Raw genomic sequence first — 22,971 nt, 5'->3', positions numbered from 1 at the left:
AACTACTCCCAAACCTACTACCACAAAACCACCAGGTGAAATTAACAGACAATCATCTGTTCTCATTCTTACGATCAGAATCAGAAACGGCTTTCTGTATTTGCACAAATCAATTAATTGGTAACCCAATAATTCCTGATATTAACCCCTTGTCTCCCTTCCACCCCACCCCCTTACCCTCTCTTCTTTGCCTCCCCCCATCCTCCTCTCCCTCTCTCCCCCAATAGTGACGTGCCCTCCCAATGCTGAGTACATAGAGTGTGGCCCAGCCTGCATCCCCAGCTGTAAGGAACCCTCCACCAACTGCACTGGCTCCTGTATCAGTGCGTGTTTCTGTAAGCCAGGCTTTGTGTTCAAAGGCAGACGCTGTGTCCCCATAGAAACATGTGGCTGTCTGGAGGGAGGTGACTACTATGAGGTACGAGACCATCTGGGATTGTTAGTCTGTGGTTAAGAATGTACTTTGTGATAGAATATGACACAATATAATGTGATATACAATATTGTGTATGATATACTATACGGCATACCATACGATATATGATACACGATATACGATGTGATACACAATATGATACGATATCATACGAAACGGTACTTTTATTGTCCAGAATGTCCACTCCTGTGGAAATTGATAGTACTCCTCTCAGCACATCACAAATATACTTTAAAAATGACCAACAACTCAAGGAACACACGCATACGTTCACAGAATGCACAAATAAACTGCAATTTTTTTTTGAATTGGCAAACAACATGTTAATATCTCCTCTCTCCCTGTCTCTGTCCTTTTAGCCAGGAGAGATCATCTTTGGTGACGGCTGCTCCAAGCTGTGTCGTTGTGCTGGAAACTACATCCTGGACTGTGTGGACAACTCCTGCTCTCCCACGGAGGAGTGTCGCAACGGAGCCTGCTATCCTAAAGGTACTGTTAGCTGAGTTATAATACATTGTATTAGCAAAGTTATCATAACTTGTATTAGCTCAGTTATCAAACTTGTATTAGCTTAGTTATCATAACTTGTAATAGCTCATTTATAAGAACTTGAATTAGCTGAGTTTTTATTTGACCTTTATTGAACTAGGCAAGTCAGTTAAAACTTCTTCAGGACTGATGGGTCACCACCAAGCAAACGGAGGTTAATGCGATAAGCATGAGGTTGTAAGTAGCAAGAACATTTCCCAGGACATAGACATATCTGACATTGGCAGAAAGCTTAAATTCTTGTTCATCTAACTGCACTGTCCAATTTACAGTAGCTATTACAGTGAAAGAATACCATGCTATTGTTTGAGGAGAGTGCACAGTTTTGAACATGAAAAGTTATTAAATAACAAAATAGGCACATTTGGACAGTCTTGATACAAAATTTTGAAAAGAAATGCAATGGTTCATTAGATCAGTCTGAAACGTTGCACATACACTGCTGCCATCAAGTGGCCAAAATCTAAATTGCAGCTGGGCTGGAATAATACATTATGGCCTTTCTCTTGCATTTCAAACATGATGGTACAAAAAAATACAAAAAAAATGTTGGTTTTTTCTTTGTATTATCTTTTACCTGATCTAATGTGTTATCTTCTCCTACATTCCTTTCACATTTCCACAAACTTCAAAGTATTTCCTTTCAAATGGTACCAAGAATATGCATTTCCTTGCTTTAGTGCCTGAGCTACAGGCAGTTAGATTTTGGTATGTCATTTTAGGCGAAAATTGAAAAAAAGGGGTCAATACTTAAGAGGTTTTTAAGAACACATTTTTATTTACAATGACGGCGGGTTAACTGCCTTGTTCAGGTAAAGAACGACAGACTTTTACCTTGTCAGCTCGGGGATTCAATCTAGCAACCTTTCGGTTACTGGCCCAACGATCTAAACAATAGGCTACCTGCAGCCCCAGTTTTCATAACTTGTATTAGCTCAGTTATCATAACTTGTATTAGCTCAGTTATCATAACTTGTATTAGCCCAGTTATCATAACTTGTATTAGCTCAGTTATCATAACTTGTATTAGCTCAGTTATCATAACTTGTATTAGCTCCGTTATCTTTACTTGTTTTGGCTCAGTTGTCATTAAATGTGTTTGCTAAGTTATCACAACTTATATTAGCTGAGATATCTTAACTTCTCTTTCATCAGATATCATACCTTGTATTAGCTGAGTTATTATCACTTATATGAAGATGAAAGGGCTTTTCAAATCAATTATATTGGTAAGGAGTTCCATCGTGAAACCCATGGGAACATCCAACCTACAGTAAAGTGGATCGTTCCTAGAGTTTGATTCCTAGCTATGCAAACAGACAGCCTTATTTACAGTATACATCTATTATGTGCGGCTTGGAAAACACTATTTACATTTTGTCAGGCATCATTTGGTGAAGAAAATAACCCACCTATGTGAACACTGAGTCAGTATTATTTCCACCAGCCAATTACTAATTTAACTCCCAACTTTATAATCACTATTCCCCCCAGACACCTCTACCTGTATCGCATCTGGTGACCCTCACTACACCACCTTCGACAAGAAGAAGTACAACTTCATGGGGAACTGCAGCTACCTGATGTCAGAGCCCTGTAACCACACGTCAGTGCCTCACTACGAGGTGCATGCTGACAACGAGAACCGCTTCAACAAACCAACCATCTCCTACCTGAAGGCTGTGCATGTGTACGTGCGTGGGGTGAAGATCTCCATCTTGAAGGGAGGCACCGTGCAGGTGAGAGAGAGAGGGATTGGTGGAGGGATGGGGTTGGGGTAGAGAGAAAAAGAGATGAGGAAGACGATTGAAAATGTTTAAAAACGTAACAATGGAAAGAAATAGTGATAAAATGCAGAGCCCTGCATGTACACATTCAATATACAGTAACATACACAGTCAAGATGAGTTTGTCATTGTATTCTACAAATCTTTATTGTCACCGAAGGGACATTCCTGAGCAGCATTAAATGCATAAAATTCATACAAAACACAGACACAGAACAGCTCATAAAGAGGAAGCTAAAAAACATTAAAATGAAGTGTACCTCACTAACACATGTGTGTGTCCTCTTCTCCTCCTAGTTGAATGGTATCAATGTGAACATCCCACTGACCCCAGCTACAGGCGTGTCTGTTTTGAAGTCTGGTAAACACTACACTGTAGCCATGGACTTTGGTGTGACCGTACGATATGACGGAAACCACTACATGGACATCAAGGTCATCAAGGAGTGAGTCAAAACTGCTTCATACACACACTGAGGAGAACACACACATACACAAACACACACACACACACACACACACACACACACACACACACACACACACACACACACACACACACACTCACACACACTCACAGAGAGAGAGAGAGAGAGAGAGAGAGAGAGAGAGAGAGAGAGAGAGAGAGAGAGAGAGAGAGAGAGAGAGAGAGAGAGAGAGAGAGAGAGAGAGAGAGAGAGAGAGAGAGAGAGAGAGAGAGAGAGAGAGAGAGAGAGACCAAAAATGGGGTCTATGTAGCTTGGTTTCTCTCCTATAGTTTTGGTGACCCCGACATGATATACCATAAAAATGCCCATTTCAACACAACATAAAAAATAAAAAACAAATAGAAAGTTCTCACATTGTAATATTTTTATTTAATAATGTTGTCATTAACATTCTAGAAAAAATGCTTGACTCATCGGTCTATTTGCTCCTGTGTATTTAGCTATAAGGACAAGCTGTGTGGACTGTGTGGAGACTACAACGGAAACTCCAATGATGACTTCAGGAAACCCGACGGGTCTCTGACCACCAACCCCAATGACTTTGGACACAGCTGGGTCACAGATCCCAAGTGAGTCATGCCACCAGTTACACACGCACACACACACACACACACACACGCACACACACACACACACACACACACACACACACACACACACACACACACACACACACACACACACACACACACACACACACACACACACACACACACACACACAAACACACACACATGACTGATTCACCCTGTCTCTGACTCCAGTTGTAACAAGAAGCCCAACACCACCATCCCAGGCTGTACTGATGATGAACTGGACAGGTATGAGAGCTCTGGCTACTGCGGCATGCTACTGGACAAGAACGGACCGTTCGCTGTCTGTCACCCAAAGGTCAACCCCAATGTGAGTAACTACCGTAATGTGTGGTATATAGTGTCTTACCTAATGTGTGATATTACTGTAATGTACGGTATATAGAGTCATATCATATTTAGTTTTTAAGATTAAACAAAAGTTTGTTTAATGTGTGAAATCTCACACCCAAGAAAAACATTTTGTAAATATATAGACATATTTAGTGCAGAAATGTTTAAATACGCTTCATTTAATTCAATTCAAACACCTTTGTCACTTAAGTAACCAAACCTCCAAGCTGTGTGTGCAAGTCGAAGACATGCGTATGTTTATGTGTGTCTATTTCAGAGTTTCTTCAAGGACTGTCTGTTTGACCTGTGCGAGCTGGATGGTGCTCAACCCATCCTGTGTGAGTCCATCGAGTCGTATGTCAACGACTGTCAGGACCGAGGAGTCACCATCGGAACCTGGAGGAACAGCACCTTCTGCCGTGAGTACAGATCAATGTTGGGGTCAATTCCATTTCAATTCCAGTCATTTCAGAAAGTTAACCAAATTCTCATTCCAAGTGTCTCTCACTGAAAAGCATTAAAGAGAATTGGAATTGGTATTTCAAAGTTCTTCCTGAATTGACTGGAATTGAAATGGAATGGACCCCGACCCTGGTACAGATACATGTTATACATGATAATAACAAGCAAGAGACGGATATTGATGATGAAGATGGAAAATGTAGTGATTCATATAATAATAATTATTCATTCACTCACCAAAGACCCTGCTGTTATTAGCACATCAAAGACCAAACAAAACACTCTAACAGTACTGTTCCGTATAATCAACAAAGTCATTATTAAGAGACAGTCATGTTTTAAAGTAGACCTATCTCCTAATGTCTCCTCTTCCCTCCTTCTCTCCAGCTCTGACATGCCCCCCCAACAGTCAGTACGTGCCCTGTGCCGCCCCTTGCCAGCGCACCTGTGCCTCCAGACCCTCCACAGGGTGTGATGCTCCCTGTTCAGAGGGCTGTGTGTGTGACCCTGGTTACGTCCTCAGTGCCGGGAAGTGTGTCAAAGAGAACTCCTGTGGCTGCAAAGACACCAACGGACAGTACTACGAGGTGAGTGTGTTGTGTGTCGGGTGATGGACTTTGTGTGTGTGTGTGTGACGTGTATGTAACCAACCAGCAACCAACCACTGATTAACTATGGTCTCTCCATCCATCTCTCCTCCTTCCCTCCCTCCCTCCAGCCTGGTGAGGAGTGGTACGTGGAGGACTGTAAGCTGAAATGTTATTGTAACGCTCCCTTCGTCACCTGCAATCCTTCTGATTGTCCTCCAATGCACGAGTGTAAGGTCCAGGGAGGAGAGCTGGACTGCTACCCTACAAGTAAGTCCCCTGACATAAACAGTCCGTACAAACACCCACACACACTCAAAATGGTGTTTTGACGTCTGACGTCTTGGATGGTAGGGTAGGTGACCAGGCCATATGACCATATGAGTTGACCAGACAGCACAAAGAGATCTGAGACTTGGCTATAATATCTTTCTCTCTTATGTCTCATGCTGTCTCCCTCTGTCCCTCAGCCCCAACTACAGTCAAACCAACTACTCCCATACCAACTACACCTAAACCAACTACTCCCAAACCTACTACCACAAAACCACCAGGTGAAATTAACAGACAATCATCTGTTCTCATTCTTATGATCAGAATCAGAAACGGCTTTCTGTATTTGCACAAATCAATTAATTGGTAACCCAATAATTCCTGATATTAACCCCTTGTCTCCCTTCCACCCCACCCCCTTACCCTCTCTTCTTTGCCTCCCCCCATCCTCCTCTCCCTCTCTCCCCCAATAGTGACGTGCCCTCCCAATGCTGAGTACATAGAGTGTGGCCCAGCCTGCATCCCCAGCTGTAAGGAACCCTCCACCAACTGCACTGGCTCCTGTATCAGTGCGTGTTTCTGTAAGCCAGGCTTTGTGTTCAAAGGCAGACGCTGTGTCCCCATAGAAACATGTGGCTGTCTGGAGGGAGGTGACTACTATGAGGTACGAGACCATCTGGGATTGTTAGTCTGTGGTTAAGAATGTACTTTGTGACAGAAAATGACACAATATAATGTGATATACAATATTGTGTATGATATACCATACGGCATACCATACGATATATGATACACGATATACGATGTGATACACAATATGATACGATATCATACGATACGGTACTTTTACTGTCCAGAATGTCCACTCCTGTGGAAATTGATAGTACTCCTCTCAGCACATCACAAATATACTTTAAAAATGACCAACAACTCAAGGAACACACGCATACGTTCACAGAATGCACAAATAAACTGCAATTTTTTTTTGAATTGGCAAACAACATGTTAATAATTCCTCTCTCCCTGTCTCTGTCCTTTTAGCCAGGAGAGATCATCTTTGGTGACGGCTGCTCCAAGCTGTGTCGTTGTGCTGGAAACTACATCCTGGACTGTGTGGACAACTCCTGCTCTCCCACGGAGGAGTGTCGCAACGGAGCCTGCTATCCTAAAGGTACTGTTAGCTGAGTTATAATACATTGTATTAGCAAAGTTATCATAACTTGTATTAGCTCAGTTATCAAACTTATCAAATTATTTCCTTTCAAATGGTACCAAGAATATGCATATCCTTGCTCTAGTGCCTGAGCTACAGGCAGTTAGATTTGGGTATGTCATTTTAGGCGAAAATTGAAAAAAAGGGGTCAATACTTAAGAGGTTTTTAAGAACACATTTTTATTTACAATGACGGCGGGTTAACTGCCTTGTTCAGGGAAAGAACGACAGACTTTTACCTTGTCAGCTCGGGGATTCAATCTAGCAACCTTTCGGTTACTGGCCCAACGATCTAACCACTAGCCTACCTGCATCCCCAGTTTTCATAACTTGTATTAGCTCAGCTATCATAACTTGTATTAGCTCCGTTATCTTTACTTGTTTTGGCTCAGTTGTCATTAAATGTGTTTGCTAAGTTATCACAACTTATATTAGCTGAGATATCTTAACTTCTCTTTCATCAGATAGCATTTCTTGTATGAGCTCAGTTATTGTATTAGCTCAGTTGTCATAACTTGTATTAGCTGAGTTATTATAACTTGTATTAGCTCAGCTATCATAACTTGTATTAGCTCAGTTATCATCACTTATATAAAGATGAAAGGCTTTTCAAATCAATTATATTGGTAAGGAGTTCCATCGTGAAACCCATGGGAACATCCAACCTACAGTAAAGTGGATCATTCCTAGAGTTTGATTCCTAGCTATGCAAACAGACAGCCTTATTTACAGTATACATCTATTATGTGCGGCTTGGAAAACACTATTTACATTTTGTCAGGCATCATTTGGTGAAGAAAATAACCCACCTATGTGAACACTGAGTCAGTATTATTTCCACCAGCCAATTACTAATTTAACTCCCAACTTTATAATCACTATTCCCCCCAGACACCTCTACCTGTATCGCATCTGGTGACCCTCACTACACCACCTTCGACAAGAAGAAGTACAACTTCATGGGGAACTGCAGCTACCTGATGTCAGAGCCCTGTAACCACACGTCAGTGCCTCACTACGAGGTGCATGCTGACAACGAGAACCGCTTCAACAAACCAACCATCTCCTACCTGAAGGCTGTGCATGTGTACGTGCGTGGGGTGAAGATCTCCATCTTGAAGGGAGGCACCGTGCAGGTGAGAGAGAGAGGGATTGGTGGAGGGATAGGGTTGGGGTAGAGAGAAAAAGAGATGAGGAAGACGATTGAAAATGTTTAAAAACGTAACAATGGAAAGAAATAGTGATAAAATGCAGAGCCCTGCATGTACACATTCAATATACAGTAACATACACAGTCAAGATCAGTTTGTCATTGTATTCAACAAATCTTTATTGTCACCGAAGGGACATTCCTGAGCAGCATTAAATGCATAAAATTCATACAAAACACAGACACAGAACAGCTTATAAAGAGGAAGCTAAAAAACATTAAAATGAAGTGTACCTCACTAACACATGTGTGTGTCCTCTTCTCCTCCTAGTTGAATGGTATCAATGTGAACATCCCACTGACCCCAGCTACAGGCGTGTCTGTTCTGAAGTCTGGTAAACACTACACTGTAGCCATGGACTTTGGTGTGACCGTACGATATGACGGAAACCACTACATGGACATCAAGGTCATCAAGGAGTGAGTCAAAACTGCTTCATACACACACTGAAGAGAACACACACACACACACACACACACACACACACACACACACACACACACACACACACACACACACACACACACACACACACACACACACACACACACACACACAGAGAGAGAGAGAGAGAGAGAGAGAGAGAGAGAGAGATTTGGTGACCCCGACATGATGTACCATAAAAATAACCATATAAACACAACATAAAAAATAAAAAACAAATAGAAAGTTCTCACATTGTAATATTTTTATTTTATAATGTTGTCATTAAAATTCTAGAAAAAATGCTTGACTCATCGGTCTATTTGCTCTTGTGTATTTAGCTATAAGGACAAGCTGTGTGGACTGTGTGGAGACTACAACGGAAACTCCAACGATGACTTCAGGAAACCCGACGGTTCTCTGACCACCAACCCCAATGACTTTGGACACAGCTGGGTCACAGATCCCAAGTGAGTCATGCCACCAGTTACACACGCACACACACACACACACACACACACACACACACACACACACACACACACACACACACACACACACACACACACACACACACACACACACACACACACACACACACACACACACACACACACATGACTGATTCACCCTGTCTCTGACTCCAGTTGTAACAAGAAGCCCAACACCACCATCCCAGGCTGTACTGATGATGAACTGGACAGGTATGAGAGCTCTGGCTACTGCGGCATGCTACTGGACAAGAACGGACCGTTCGCTGTCTGTCACCCCAAGGTCAACCCCAATGTGAGTAACTACCGTAATGTGTGGTATATAGTGTCTTACCTAATGTGTGATATTACTGTAATGTACGGTATATAGAGTCATATCATATTTAGTTTTTAAGATTAAACAAAAGTTTGTTTAATGTGTGAAATCTCACACCCAAGAAAAACATTTTGTAAATTTATAGACATATTTAGTGCAGAAATGTTTAAATACGCTTCATTTAATTCAATTCAAACACCTTTGTCACTTAAGTAACCAAACCTCCAAGCTGTGTGTGCAAGTCGAAGACACGCGTATGTTTATGTGTGTCTATTTCAGAGTTTCTTCAAGGACTGTCTGTTTGACCTGTGCGAGCTGGATGGTGCTCAACCCATCCTGTGTGAGTCCATCGAGTCGTATGTCAACGACTGTCAGGACCGAGGAGTCACCATCGGAACCTGGAGGAACAGCACCTTCTGCCGTGAGTACAGATCAATGTTGGGGTCAATTCCATTTCAATTCCAGTCATTTCAGAAAGTTAACCAAATTCTCATTCCAAGTGTCTCTCACTGAAAAGCATTAAAGAGAATTGGAATTGGTATTTCAAAGTTCTTCCTGAATTGACTGGAATTGAAATGGAATGGACCCCGACCCTGGTACAGATACATGTTATACATGATAATAACAAGCAAGAGACGGATATTGATGATGAAGATGGAAAATGTAGTGATTCATATAATAATAATTATTCATTCACTCACCAAAGACCCTGCTGTTATTAGCACATCAAAGACCAAACAAAACACTCTAACAGTACTGTTCCGTATAATCAACAAAGTCATTATTAAGAGACAGTCATGTTTTAAAGTAGACCTATCTCCTAATGTCTCCTCTTCCCTCCTTCTCTCCAGCTCTGACATGCCCCCCCAACAGTCAGTACGTGCCCTGTGCCGCCCCTTGCCAGCGCACGTGTGCCTCCAGACCCTCCACAGGGTGTGATGCTCCCTGTTCAGAGGGCTGTGTGTGTGACCCTGGTTACGTCCTCAGTGCCGGGAAGTGTGTCAAAGAGAACTCCTGTGGCTGCAAAGACACCAACGGACAGTACTACGAGGTGAGTGTGTTGTGTGTCGGGTGATGGACTTTGTGTGTGTGTGTGACGTGTATGTAACCAACCAGCAACCAACCACTGATTAACTATTGTCTCTCCATCCATCTCTCCTCCTTCCCTCCCTCCCTCCAGCCTGGTGAGGAGTGGTACGTGGAGGACTGTAAGCTGAAATGTTATTGTAACGCTCCCTTCGTCACCTGCAATCCTTCTGATTGCCCTCCAATGCACGAGTGTAAGGTCCAGGGAGGAGAGCTGGACTGCTACCCTACAAGTAAGTCCCCTGACATAAACAGTCCGTACAAACACCCACACACACTCAAAATGGTGTTTTGACGTCTGACGTCTTGGATGGTAGGGTAGGTGACCAGGCTGTGACCATATGAGTTGACCAGACAGCACAAACAGATCTGAGACTTGGCTATAATATCTTTCTCTCTTATGTCTCATGCTGTCTCCCTCTGTCCCTCAGCCCCAACTACAGTCAAACCAACTACTCCCATACCAACTACACCTAAACCAACTACTCCCAAACCTACTACCACAAAACCACCAGGTGAAATTAACAGACAATCATCTGTTCTCATTCTTACGATCAGAATCAGAAACGGCTTTCTGTATTTGCACAAATCAATTAATTGGTAACCCAATAATTCCTGATATTAACCCCTTGTCTCCCTTCCACCCCACCCCCTTACCCTCTCTTCTTTGCCTCCCCCCATCCTCCTCTCCCTCTCTCCCCCAATAGTGACGTGCCCTCCCAATGCTGAGTACATAGAGTGTGGCCCAGCCTGCATCCCCAGCTGTAAGGAACCCTCCACCAACTGCACTGGCTCCTGTATCAGTGCGTGTTTCTGTAAGCCAGGCTTTGTGTTCAAAGGCAGACGCTGTGTCCCCATAGAAACATGTGGCTGTCTGGAGGGAGGTGACTACTATGAGGTACGAGACCATCTGGGATTGTTAGTCTGTGGTTAAGAATGTACTTTGTGATAGAATATGACACAATATAATGTGATATACAATATTGTGTATGATATACTATACGGCATACCATACGATATATGATACACGATATACGATGTGATACACAATATGATACGATATCATACGAAACGGTACTTTTATTGTCCAGAATGTCCACTCCTGTGGAAATTGATAGTACTCCTCTCAGCACATCACAAATATACTTTAAAAATGACCAACAACTCAAGGAACACACGCATACGTTCACAGAATGCACAAATAAACTGCAATTTTTTTTTGAATTGGCAAACAACATGTTAATATCTCCTCTCTCCCTGTCTCTGTCCTTTTAGCCAGGAGAGATCATCTTTGGTGACGGCTGCTCCAAGCTGTGTCGTTGTGCTGGAAACTACATCCTGGACTGTGTGGACAACTCCTGCTCTCCCACGGAGGAGTGTCGCAACGGAGCCTGCTATCCTAAAGGTACTGTTAGCTGAGTTATAATACATTGTATTAGCAAAGTTATCATAACTTGTATTAGCTCAGTTATCAAACTTGTATTAGCTTAGTTATCATAACTTGTAATAGCTCATTTATAAGAACTTGAATTAGCTGAGTTTTTATTTGACCTTTATTGAACTAGGCAAGTCAGTTAAAACTTCTTCAGGACTGATGGGTCACCACCAAGCAAACGGAGGTTAATGCGATAAGCATGAGGTTGTAAGTAGCAAGAACATTTCCCAGGACATAGACATATCTGACATTGGCAGAAAGCTTAAATTCTTGTTCATCTAACTGCACTGTCCAATTTACAGTAGCTATTACAGTGAAAGAATACCATGCTATTGTTTGAGGAGAGTGCACAGTTTTGAACATGAAAAGTTATTAAATAACAAAATAGGCACATTTGGACAGTCTTGATACAAAATTTTGAAAAGAAATGCAATGGTTCATTAGATCAGTCTGAAACGTTGCACATACACTGCTGCCATCAAGTGGCCAAAATCTAAATTGCAGCTGGGCTGGAATAATACATTATGGCCTTTCTCTTGCATTTCAAACATGATGGTACAAAAAAATACAAAAAAAATGTTGGTTTTTTCTTTGTATTATCTTTTACCTGATCTAATGTGTTATCTTCTCCTACATTCCTTTCACATTTCCACAAACTTCAAAGTATTTCCTTTCAAATGGTACCAAGAATATGCATTTCCTTGCTTTAGTGCCTGAGCTACAGGCAGTTAGATTTTGGTATGTCATTTTAGGCGAAAATTGAAAAAAAGGGGTCAATACTTAAGAGGTTTTTAAGAACACATTTTTATTTACAATGACGGCGGGTTAACTGCCTTGTTCAGGTAAAGAACGACAGACTTTTACCTTGTCAGCTCGGGGATTCAATCTAGCAACCTTTCGGTTACTGGCCCAACGATCTAAACAATAGGCTACCTGCAGCCCCAGTTTTCATAACTTGTATTAGCTCAGTTATCATAACTTGTATTAGCTCAGTTATCATAACTTGTATTAGCCCAGTTATCATAACTTGTATTAGCTCAGTTATCATAACTTGTATTAGCTCAGTTTTCATAACTTGTATTAGCTCAGTTATCATAACTTGTATTAGCTAATTTATCAGATCTTGTCTTAGCTCAGTTATTATAACTTGTATTAGCTCAGTTATCATAACTTGTATTAGCTCAGCTATCATAACTTGTATTAGCTCAGTTATCATAACTTGTATTAGCTAATTTATCAGATCTTGTCTTAGCTCAGATATCATAACTTGTATTAGCTAATTTATCAGATCTTGTATTAGCTCAGTTATCATAACTTGTATTAGCTCCGTTATCTTTACTTGTATTGGCTCAGTTGTCATTAAATGTGTTTGCTAAGTTATCACAACTTATATTAGCTGAGATATCTTAACTTCTCTTTCATCAGATAGCATATCTTGTATTAGCTCAGTTATTGTATTAGCTCAGTTGTCATAACTTGTATTAGCTGAGTTATTATAACTTGTATTAGCTCAGTTATCATAACTTGTATTAGCTCAGTTATCATAACTTGTATTAGCTCAGTTATCATCACTTATATAAAGATGAAAGGCTTTTCAAATCAATTATATTGGTAAGGAGTTCCATCGTGAAACCCATGGGAACATCCAACCTACAGTAAAGTGGATCGTTCCTAGAGTTTGATTCCTAGCTATGCAAACAGACAGCCTTATTTACAGTATACATCTATTATGTGCGGCTTGGAAAACACTATTTACATTTTGTCAGGCATCATTTGGTGAAGAAAATAACCCACCTATGTGAACACTGAGTCAGTATTATTTCCACCAGCCAATTACTAATTTAACTCCCAACTTTATAATCACTATTCCCCCCAGACACCTCTACCTGTATCGCATCTGGTGACCCTCACTACACCACCTTCGACAAGAAGAAGTACAACTTCATGGGGAACTGCAGCTACCTGATGTCAGAGCCCTGTAACCACACGTCAGTGCCTCACTACGAGGTGCATGCTGACAACGAGAACCGCTTCAACAAACCAACCATCTCCTACCTGAAGGCTGTGCATGTGTACGTGCGTGGGGTGAAGATCTCCATCTTGAAGGGAGGCACCGTGCAGGTGAGAGAGAGAGGGATTGGTGGAGGGATAGGGTTGGGGTAGAGAGAAAAAGAGATGAGGAAGACGATTGAAAATGTTTAAAAACGTAACAATGGAAAGAAATAGTGATAAAATGCAGAGCCCTGCATGTACACATTCAATATACAGTAACATACACAGTCAAGATCAGTTTGTCATTGTATTCTACGAATCTTTATTGTCACCGAAGGGACATTCCTGAGCAGCATTAAATGCATACAATTCATACAAAACACAGACACAGAACAGCTTATAAAGAGGAAGCTAAAAAACATTAAAATTAAGTGTACCTCACTAACACATGTGTGTGTCCTCTTCTCCTCCTAGTTGAATGGTATCAATGTGAACATCCCACTGAGCCCAGCTACAGGCGTGTCTGTTTTGAAGTCTGGTAAACACTACACTGTAGCCATGGACTTTGGTGTGACCGTACGATATGACGGAAACCACTACATGGACATCAAGGTCATCAAGGAGTGAGTCAAAACTGCTTCATACACACACTGAAGAGAACACACACACACACACACACACACAGAGAGAGAGCGAGAGAGAGAGAGAGAGAGAGAGAGATTTGGTGACCCCGACATGATGTACCATGAAAATAACCATATAAACACAACATAAAAAATAAAAAACAAATAGAAAGTTCTCACATTGTAATATTTTTATTTTATAATGTTGTCATTAAAATTCTAGAAAAAATGCTTGACTCATCGGTCTATTTGCTCCTGTGTATTTAGCTATAAGGACAAGCTGTGTGGACTGTGTGGAGACTACAACGGAAACTCCAACGATGACTTCAGGAAACCCGACGGGTCTCTGACCACCAACCCCAATGACTTTGGACACAGCTGGGTCACAGATCCCAAGTGAGTCATGCCACCAGTTACACACGCACACACACACACACACACACACACACACACACACACACACACACACACACACACACACACACACACACACACACACACACACACACACACACACACACACACACACACACACACACACACACACACACACACACACACACACACACACACACAGACACACACACATACAAACAGACACACACACAGGCACACACACCAAGGCACTCACACACACAAACACACACACATGACTGATTCACCCTGTCTCTGACTCCAGTTGTAACAAGAAGCCCAACACCACCATCCCAGGCTGTACTGATGATGAACTGGACAGGTATGAGAGCTCTGGCTACTGCGGCATGCTACTGGACAAGAACGGACCGTTCGCTGTCTGTCACCCAAAGGTCAACCCCAATGTGAGTAACTACCGTAATGTGTGGTATATAGTGTCTTACCTAATGTGTGATATTACTGTAATGTACGGTATATAGAGTCATATCATATTTAGTTTTTAAGATTAAACAAAAGTTTGTTTAATGTGTGAAATCTCACACCCAAGAAAAACATTTTGTAAATATATAGACATATTTAGTGCAGAAATGTTTAAATACGCTTCATTTAATTCAATTCAAACACCTTTGTCACTTAAGTAACCAAACCTCCAAGCTGTGTGTGCAAGTCGAAGACATGCGTATGTTTATGTGTGTCTATTTCAGAGTTTCTTCAAGGACTGTCTGTTTGACCTGTGCGAGCTGGATGGTGCTCAACCCATCCTGTGTGAGTCCATCGAGTCGTATGTCAACGACTGTCAGGACCGAGGAGTCACCATCGGAACCTGGAGGAACAGCACCTTCTGCCGTGAGTACAGATCAATGTTGGGGTCAATTCCATTTCAATTCCAGTCATTTCAGAAAGTTAACCAAATTCTCATTCCAAGTGTCTCTCACTGAAAAGCATTAAAGAGAATTGGAATTGGTATTTCAAAGTTCTTCCTGAATTGACTGGAATTGAAATGGAATGGACCCCGACCCTGGTACAGATACATGTTATACATGATAATAACAAGCAAGAGACGGATATTGATGATGAAGATGGAAAATGTAGTGATTCATATAATAATAATTATTCATTCACTCACCAAAGACCCTGCTGTTATTAGCACATCAAAGACCAAACAAAACACTCTAACAGTACTGTTCCGTATAATCAACAAAGTCATTATTAAGAGACAGTCATGTTTTAAAGTAGACCTATCTCCTAATGTCTCCTCTTCCCTCCTTCTCTCCAGCTCTGACATGCCCCCCCAACAGTCAGTACGTGCCCTGTGCCGCCCCTTGCCAGCGCACCTGTGCCTCCAGACCCTCCACAGGGTGTGATGCTCCCTGTTCAGAGGGCTGTGTGTGTGACCCTGGTTACGTCCTCAGTGCCGGGAAGTGTGTCAAAGAGAACTCCTGTGGCTGCAAACGACACCAACGGACAGTACTACGAGGTGAGTGTGTTGTGTGTCGGGTGATGGACTTTGTGTGTGTGTGTGTGACGTGTATGTAACCAACCAGCAACCAACCACTGATTAACTATGGTCTCTCCATCCATCTCTCCTCCTTCCCTCCCTCCCTCCAGCCTGGTGAGGAGTGGTACGTGGAGGACTGTAAGCTGAAATGTTATTGTAACGCTCCCTTCGTCACCTGCAATCCTTCTGATTGTCCTCCAATGCACGAGTGTAAGGTCCAGGGAGGAGAGCTGGACTGCTACCCTACAAGTAAGTCCCCTGACATAAACAGTCCGTACAAACACCCACACACACTCAAAATGGTGTTTTGACGTCTGACGTCTTGGATGGTAGGGTAGGTGACCAGGCCATATGACCATATGAGTTGACCAGACAGCACAAAGAGATCTGAGACTTGGCTATAATATCTTTCTCTCTTATGTCTCATGCTGTCTCCCTCTGTCCCTCAGCCCCAACTACAGTCAAACCAACTACTCCCATACCAACTACACCTAAACCAACTACTCCCAAACCTACTACCACAAAACCACCAGGTGAAATTAACAGACAATCATCTGTTCTCATTCTTATGATCAGAATCAGAAACGGCTTTCTGTATTTGCACAAATCAATTAATTGGTAACCCAATAATTCCTGATATTAACCCCTTGTCTCCCTTCCACCCCACCCCCTTACCCTCTCTTCTTTGCCTCCCCCCATCCTCCTCTCCCTCTCTCCCCCAATAGTGACGTGCCCTCCCAATGCTGAGTACATAGAGTGTGGCCCAGCCTGCATCCCCAGCTGTAAGGAACCCTCCACCAACTGCACTGGCTCCTGTATCAGTGCGTGTTTCTGTAAGCCAGGCTTTGTGTTCAAAGGCAGACGCTGTGTCCCCATAGAAACATGTGGCTGTCTGGAGGGAGGTGACTACTATGAGGTACGAGACCATCTGGGATTGTTAGTCTGTGGTTAAGAATGTACTTTGTGACAGAAAATGACACAATATAATGTGATATACAATATTGTGTATGATATACCATACGGCATACCATACGATATATGATACACGATATACGATGTGATACACAATATGATACGATATCATACGATACGGTACTTTTACTGTCCAGAATGTCCACTCCTGTGGAAATTGATAGTACTCCTCTCAGCACATCACAAATATACTTTAAAAATGACCAACAACTCAAGGAACACACGCATACGTTCACAGAATGCACAAATAAACTGCAATTTTTTTTTGAATTGGCAAACAACATGTTAATAATTCCTCTCTCCCTGTCTCTGTCCTTTTAGCCAGGAGAGATCATCTTTGGTGACGGCTGCTCCAAGCTGTGTCGTTGTGCTGGAAACTACATCCTGGACTGTGTGGACAACTCCTGCTCTCCCACGGAGGAGTGTCGCAACGGAGCCTGCTATCCTAAAGGTACTGTTAGCTGAGTTATAATACATTGTATTAGCAAAGTTATCATAACTTGTATTAGCTCAGTTATCAAACTTATCAAATTATTTCCTTTCAAATGGTACCAAGAATATGCATATCCTTGCTCTAGTGCCTGAGCTACAGGCAGTTAGATTTGGGTATGTCATTTTAGGCGAAAATTGAAAAAAAGGGGTCAATACTTAAGAGGTTTTTAAGAACACATTTTTATTTACAATGACGGCGGGTTAACTGCCTTGTTCAGGGAAAGAACGACAGACTTTTACCTTGTCAGCTCGGGGATTCAATCTAGCAACCTTTCGGTTACTGGCCCAACGATCTAACCACTAGCCTACCTGCATCCCCAGTTTTCATAACTTGTATTAGCTCAGCTATCATAACTTGTATTAGCTCCGTTATCTTTACTTGTATTGGCTCAGTTGTCATTAAATGTGTTTGCTAAGTTATCACAACTTATATTAGCTGAGATATCTTAACTTCTCTTTCATCAGATAGCATTTCTTGTATGAGCTCAGTTATTGTATTAGCTCAGTTGTCATAACTTGTATTAGCTGAGTTATTATAACTTGTATTAGCTCAGCTATCATAACTTGTATTAGCTCAGTTATCATCACTTATATAAAGATGAAAGGCTTTTCAAATCAATTATATTGGTAAGGAGTTCCATCGTGAAACCCATGGGAACATCCAACCTACAGTAAAGTGGATCATTCCTAGAGTTTGATTCCTAGCTATGCAAACAAACAGCCTTATTTACAGTATACATCTATTATGTGCGGCTTGGAAAACACTATTTACATTTTGTCAGGCATCATTTGGTGAAGAAAATAACCCACCTATGTGAACACTGAGTCAGTATTATTTCCACCAGCCAATTACTAATTTAACTCCCAACTTTATAATCACTATTCCCCCCAGACACCTCTACCTGTATCGCATCTGGTGACCCTCACTACACCACCTTCGACAAGAAGAAGTACAACTTCATGGGGAACTGCAGCTACCTGATGTCAGAGCCCTGTAACCACACGTCAGTGCCTCACTACGAGGTGCATGCTGACAACGAGAACCGCTTCAACAAACCAACCATCTCCTACCTGAAGGCTGTGCATGTGTACGTGCGTGGGGTGAAGATCTCCATCTTGAAGGGAGGCACCGTGCAGGTGAGAGAGAGAGGGATTGGTGGAGGGATAGGGTTGGGGTAGAGAGAAAAAGAGATGAGGAAGACGATTGAAAATGTTTAAAAACGTAACAATGGAAAGAAATAGTGATAAAATGCAGAGCCCTGCATGTACACATTCAATATACAGTAACATACACAGTCAAGATCAGTTTGTCATTGTATTCAACAAATCTTTATTGTCACCGAAGGGAAATTCCTGAGCAGCATTAAATGCATAAAATTCATACAAAACACAGACACAGAACAGCTTATAAAGAGGAAGCTAAAACACATTAAAATGAAGTGTACCTCACTAACACATGTGTGTGTCCTCTTCTCCTCCTAGTTGAATGGTATCAATGTGAACATCCCACTGACCCCAGCTACAGGCGTGTCTGTTCTGAAGTCTGGTAAACACTACACTGTAGCCATGGACTTTGGTGTGACCGTACGATATGACGGAAACCACTACATGGACATCAAGGTCATCAAGGAGTGAGTCAAAACTGCTTCATACACACACTGAAGAGAACACACACACACACACACACACACACACACACACACACACACACACACACACACACACACACACACACACACACACACACACACACACACACACACACACACACACACACACAGAGAGAGAGAGAGAGAGAGAGAGAGAGAGAGAGAGAGAGAGATTTGGTGACCCCGACATGATGTACCATAAAAATAACCATATAAACACAACATAAAAAATAAAAAACAAATAGAAAGTTCTCACATTGTAATATTTTTATTTTATAATGTTGTCATTAAAATTCTAGAAAAAATGCTTGACTCATCGGTCTATTTGCTCCTGTGTATTTAGCTATAAGGACAAGCTGTGTGGACTGTGTGGAGACTACAACGGAAACTCCAACGATGACTTCAGGAAACCCGACGGTTCTCTGACCACCAACCCCAATGACTTTGGACACAGCTGGGTCACAGATCCCAAGTGAGTCATGCCACCAGTTACACACGCACACACACACACACACACACACACACACACACACACACACACACACACACACACACACACACACACACACACACACACACACACACACACACACACACACACACACACACACACACACACACACACACACATGACTGATTCACCCTGTCTCTGACTCCAGTTGTAACAAGAAGCCCAACACCACCATCCCAGGCTGTACTGATGATGAACTGGACAGGTATGAGAGCTCTGGCTACTGCGGCATGCTACTGGACAAGAACGGACCGTTCGCTGTCTGTCACCCCAAGGTCAACCCCAATGTGAGTAACTACCGTAATGTGTGGTATATAGTGTCTTACCTAATGTGTGATATTACTGTAATGTACGGTATATAGAGTCATATCATATTTAGTTTTTAAGATTAAACAAAAGTTTGTTTAATGTGTGAAATCTCACACCCAAGAAAAACATTTTGTAAATTTATAGACATATTTAGTGCAGAAATGTTTAAATACGCTTCATTTAATTCAATTCAAACACCTTTGTCACCAAACCTCCAAGCTGTGTGTGCAAGTCGAAGACATGCGTATGTTTATGTGTGTCTATTTCAGAGTTTCTTCAAGGACTGTCTGTTTGACCTGTGCGAGCTGGATGGTGCTCAACCCATCCTGTGTGAGTCCATCGAGTCGTATGTCAACGACTGTCAGGACCGAGGAGTCACCATCGGAACCTGGAGGAACAGCACCTTCTGCCGTGAGTACAGATCAATGTTGGGGTCAATTCCATTTCAATTCCAGTCATTTCAGAAAGTTAACCAAATTCTCATTCCAAGTGTCTCTCACTGAAAAGCATTAAAGAGAATTGGAATTGGTATTTCAAAGTTCTTCCTGAATTGACTGGAATTGAAATGGAATGGACCCCGACCCTGGTACAGATACATGTTATACATGATAATAACAAGCAAGAGACGGATATTGATGATGAAGATGGAAAATGTAGTGATTCATATAATAATAATTATTCATTCACTCACCAAAGACCCTGCTGTTATTAGCACATCAAAGACCAAACAAAACACTCTAACAGTACTGTTCCGTATAATCAACAAAGTCATTATTAAGAGACAGTCATGTTTTAAAGTAGACCTATCTCCTAATGTCTCCTCTTCCCTCCTTCTCTCCAGCTCTGACATGCCCCCCCAACAGTCAGTATGTGCCCTGTGCCGCCCCTTGCCAGCGCACCTGTGCCTCCAGACCCTCCACAGGGTGTGATGCTCCCTGTTCAGAGGGCTGTGTGTGTGACCCTGGTTACGTCCTCAGTGCCGGGAAGTGTGTCAAAGAGAACTCCTGTGGCTGCAAAGACACCAACGGACAGTACTACGAGGTGAGTGTGTTGTGTGTCGGGTGATGGACTTTGTGTGTGTGTGTGACGTGTATGTAACCAACCAGCAACCAACCACTGATTAACTATTGTCTCTCCATCCATCTCTCCTCCTTCCCTCCCTCCCTCCAGCCTGGTGAGGAGTGGTACGTGGAGGACTGTAAGCTGAAATGTTATTGTAACGCTCCCTTCGTCACCTGCAATCCTTCTGATTGCCCTCCAATGCACGAGTGTAAGGTCCAGGGAGGAGAGCTGGACTGCTACCCTACAAGTAAGTCCCCTGACATAAACAGTCCGTACAAACACCCACACACACTCAAAATGGTGTTTTGACGTCTGACGTCTTGGATGGTAGGGTAGGTGACTAGGCTGTGACCATATGAGTTGACCAGACAGCACAAACAGATCTGAGACTTGGCTATAATATCTTTCTCTCTTATGTCTCATGCTGTCTCCCTCTGTCCCTCAGCCCCAACTACAGTCAAACCAACTACTCCCATACCAACTACACCTAAACCAACTACTCCCAAACCTACTACCACAAAACCACCCGGTGAAATTAACAGACAATCATCTGTTCTCATTCTTACGATCAGAATCAGAAACGGCTTTCTGTATTTGCACAAATCAATTAATTGGTAACCCAATAATTCCTGATATTAACCCCTTGTCTCCCTTCCACCCCACCCCCTTACCCTCTCTTCTTTGCCTCCCCCCATCCTCCTCTCCCTCTCTCCCCCAATAGTGACGTGCCCTCCCAATGCTGAGTACATAGAGTGTGGCCCAGCCTGCATCCCCAGCTGTAAGGAACCCTCCACCAACTGCACTGGCTCCTGTATCAGTGCGTGTTTCTGTAAGCCAGGCTTTGTGTTCAAAGGCAGACGCTGTGTCCCCATAGAAACATGTGGCTGTCTGGAGGGAGGTGACTACTATGAGGTACGAGACCATCTGGGATTGTTAGTCTGTGGTTAAGAATGTACTTTGTGACAGAAAATGACACAATATAATGTGATATACAATATTGTGTATGATATACTATACGGCATACCATACGATATATGATACACGATATACGATGTGATACACAATATGATACGATATCATACGAAACGGTACTTTTATTGTCCAGAATGTCCACTCCTGTGGAAATTGATAGTACTCCTCTCAGCACATCACAAATATACTTTAAAAATGACCAACAACTCAAGGAACACACGCATACGTTCACAGAATGCACAAATAAACTGCAATTTTTTTTTGAATTGGCAAACAACATGTTAATATCTCCTCTCTCCCTGTCTCTGTCCTTTTAGCCAGGAGAGATCATCTTTGGTGACGGCTGCTCCAAGCTGTGTCGTTGTGCTGGAAACTACATCCTGGACTGTGTGGACAACTCCTGCTCTCCCACGGAGGAGTGTCGCAACGGAGCCTGCTATCCTAAAGGTACTGTTAGCTGAGTTATAATACATTGTATTAGCAAAGTTATCATAACTTGTATTAGCTCAGTTATCAAACTTGTATTAGCTTAGTTATCATAACTTGTAATAGCTCATTTATAAGAACTTGAATTAGCTGAGTTTTTATTTGACCTTTATTGAACTAGGCAAGTCAGTTAAAACTTCTTCAGGACTGATGGGTCACCACCAAGCAAACGGAGGTTAATGCGATAAGCATGAGGTTGTAAGTAGCAAGAACATTTCCCAGGACATAGACATATCTGACATTGGCAGAAAGCTTAAATTCTTGTTCATCTAACTGCACTGTCCAATTTACAGTAGCTATTACAGTGA

At 42.2% G+C, this 22,971-nt stretch overlaps 2 protein-coding genes across 2 annotated transcripts in view; both read left to right on the top strand.

The window, feature by feature from the left end:
* The window catches only part of LOC120030462 (IgGFc-binding protein-like), an 89,674-nt gene that overhangs the window by 23,584 nt on the left and 43,119 nt on the right, over window positions 1–22,971 (top strand). Inside the window, exons 39-81 of the mRNA XM_038975877.1 lie at window positions 1–35; window positions 228–418; window positions 796–925; window positions 2,480–2,724; window positions 3,070–3,218; window positions 3,701–3,829; window positions 4,025–4,163; window positions 4,464–4,683; window positions 5,036–5,235; window positions 5,367–5,505; window positions 5,706–5,789; window positions 5,982–6,172; window positions 6,550–6,679; window positions 7,613–7,857; window positions 8,203–8,351; window positions 8,697–8,825; window positions 9,003–9,141; window positions 9,442–9,583; window positions 10,014–10,213; window positions 10,343–10,481; window positions 10,680–10,763; window positions 10,956–11,146; window positions 11,524–11,653; window positions 13,560–13,804; window positions 14,150–14,298; window positions 14,566–14,694; window positions 14,978–15,116; window positions 15,417–15,558; window positions 15,989–16,179; window positions 16,321–16,459; window positions 16,660–16,743; window positions 16,936–17,126; window positions 17,504–17,633; window positions 18,567–18,811; window positions 19,157–19,305; window positions 19,667–19,795; window positions 19,983–20,121; window positions 20,413–20,632; window positions 20,985–21,184; window positions 21,314–21,452; window positions 21,651–21,734; window positions 21,927–22,117; window positions 22,495–22,624. The exon at window positions 1–35 is cut by the window's left edge and continues 49 nt beyond it. Coding sequence (XP_038831805.1) covers window positions 1–35; window positions 228–418; window positions 796–925; window positions 2,480–2,724; window positions 3,070–3,218; window positions 3,701–3,829; window positions 4,025–4,163; window positions 4,464–4,683; window positions 5,036–5,235; window positions 5,367–5,505; window positions 5,706–5,789; window positions 5,982–6,172; window positions 6,550–6,679; window positions 7,613–7,857; window positions 8,203–8,351; window positions 8,697–8,825; window positions 9,003–9,141; window positions 9,442–9,583; window positions 10,014–10,213; window positions 10,343–10,481; window positions 10,680–10,763; window positions 10,956–11,146; window positions 11,524–11,653; window positions 13,560–13,804; window positions 14,150–14,298; window positions 14,566–14,694; window positions 14,978–15,116; window positions 15,417–15,558; window positions 15,989–16,179; window positions 16,321–16,459; window positions 16,660–16,743; window positions 16,936–17,126; window positions 17,504–17,633; window positions 18,567–18,811; window positions 19,157–19,305; window positions 19,667–19,795; window positions 19,983–20,121; window positions 20,413–20,632; window positions 20,985–21,184; window positions 21,314–21,452; window positions 21,651–21,734; window positions 21,927–22,117; window positions 22,495–22,624 — 6,695 coding nt within the window. The remainder of the gene's footprint in view (window positions 36–227; window positions 419–795; window positions 926–2,479; window positions 2,725–3,069; window positions 3,219–3,700; window positions 3,830–4,024; window positions 4,164–4,463; window positions 4,684–5,035; window positions 5,236–5,366; window positions 5,506–5,705; window positions 5,790–5,981; window positions 6,173–6,549; window positions 6,680–7,612; window positions 7,858–8,202; window positions 8,352–8,696; window positions 8,826–9,002; window positions 9,142–9,441; window positions 9,584–10,013; window positions 10,214–10,342; window positions 10,482–10,679; window positions 10,764–10,955; window positions 11,147–11,523; window positions 11,654–13,559; window positions 13,805–14,149; window positions 14,299–14,565; window positions 14,695–14,977; window positions 15,117–15,416; window positions 15,559–15,988; window positions 16,180–16,320; window positions 16,460–16,659; window positions 16,744–16,935; window positions 17,127–17,503; window positions 17,634–18,566; window positions 18,812–19,156; window positions 19,306–19,666; window positions 19,796–19,982; window positions 20,122–20,412; window positions 20,633–20,984; window positions 21,185–21,313; window positions 21,453–21,650; window positions 21,735–21,926; window positions 22,118–22,494; window positions 22,625–22,971) is intronic.
* LOC120030186 (zonadhesin-like) lies at window positions 7,435–9,691 on the top strand. The gene is made up of 5 exons (XM_038975532.1): window positions 7,435–7,857; window positions 8,203–8,351; window positions 8,697–8,825; window positions 9,003–9,141; window positions 9,442–9,691. Exons 1-5 carry the CDS (start codon window positions 7,681–7,683, stop codon window positions 9,673–9,675), a joined length of 828 nt encoding a protein of 275 aa, XP_038831460.1. The 5' UTR covers window positions 7,435–7,680; the 3' UTR covers window positions 9,676–9,691.

This window comes from Salvelinus namaycush, chromosome 36 (assembly GCF_016432855.1).
Source record: "Salvelinus namaycush isolate Seneca chromosome 36, SaNama_1.0, whole genome shotgun sequence".
Taxonomy (NCBI): Eukaryota; Metazoa; Chordata; class Actinopteri; order Salmoniformes; family Salmonidae; genus Salvelinus; species Salvelinus namaycush.
The sequence above is the reverse complement of the archived record's forward strand: the minus strand, read 5'-3'. Positions and strand labels throughout refer to the sequence as shown.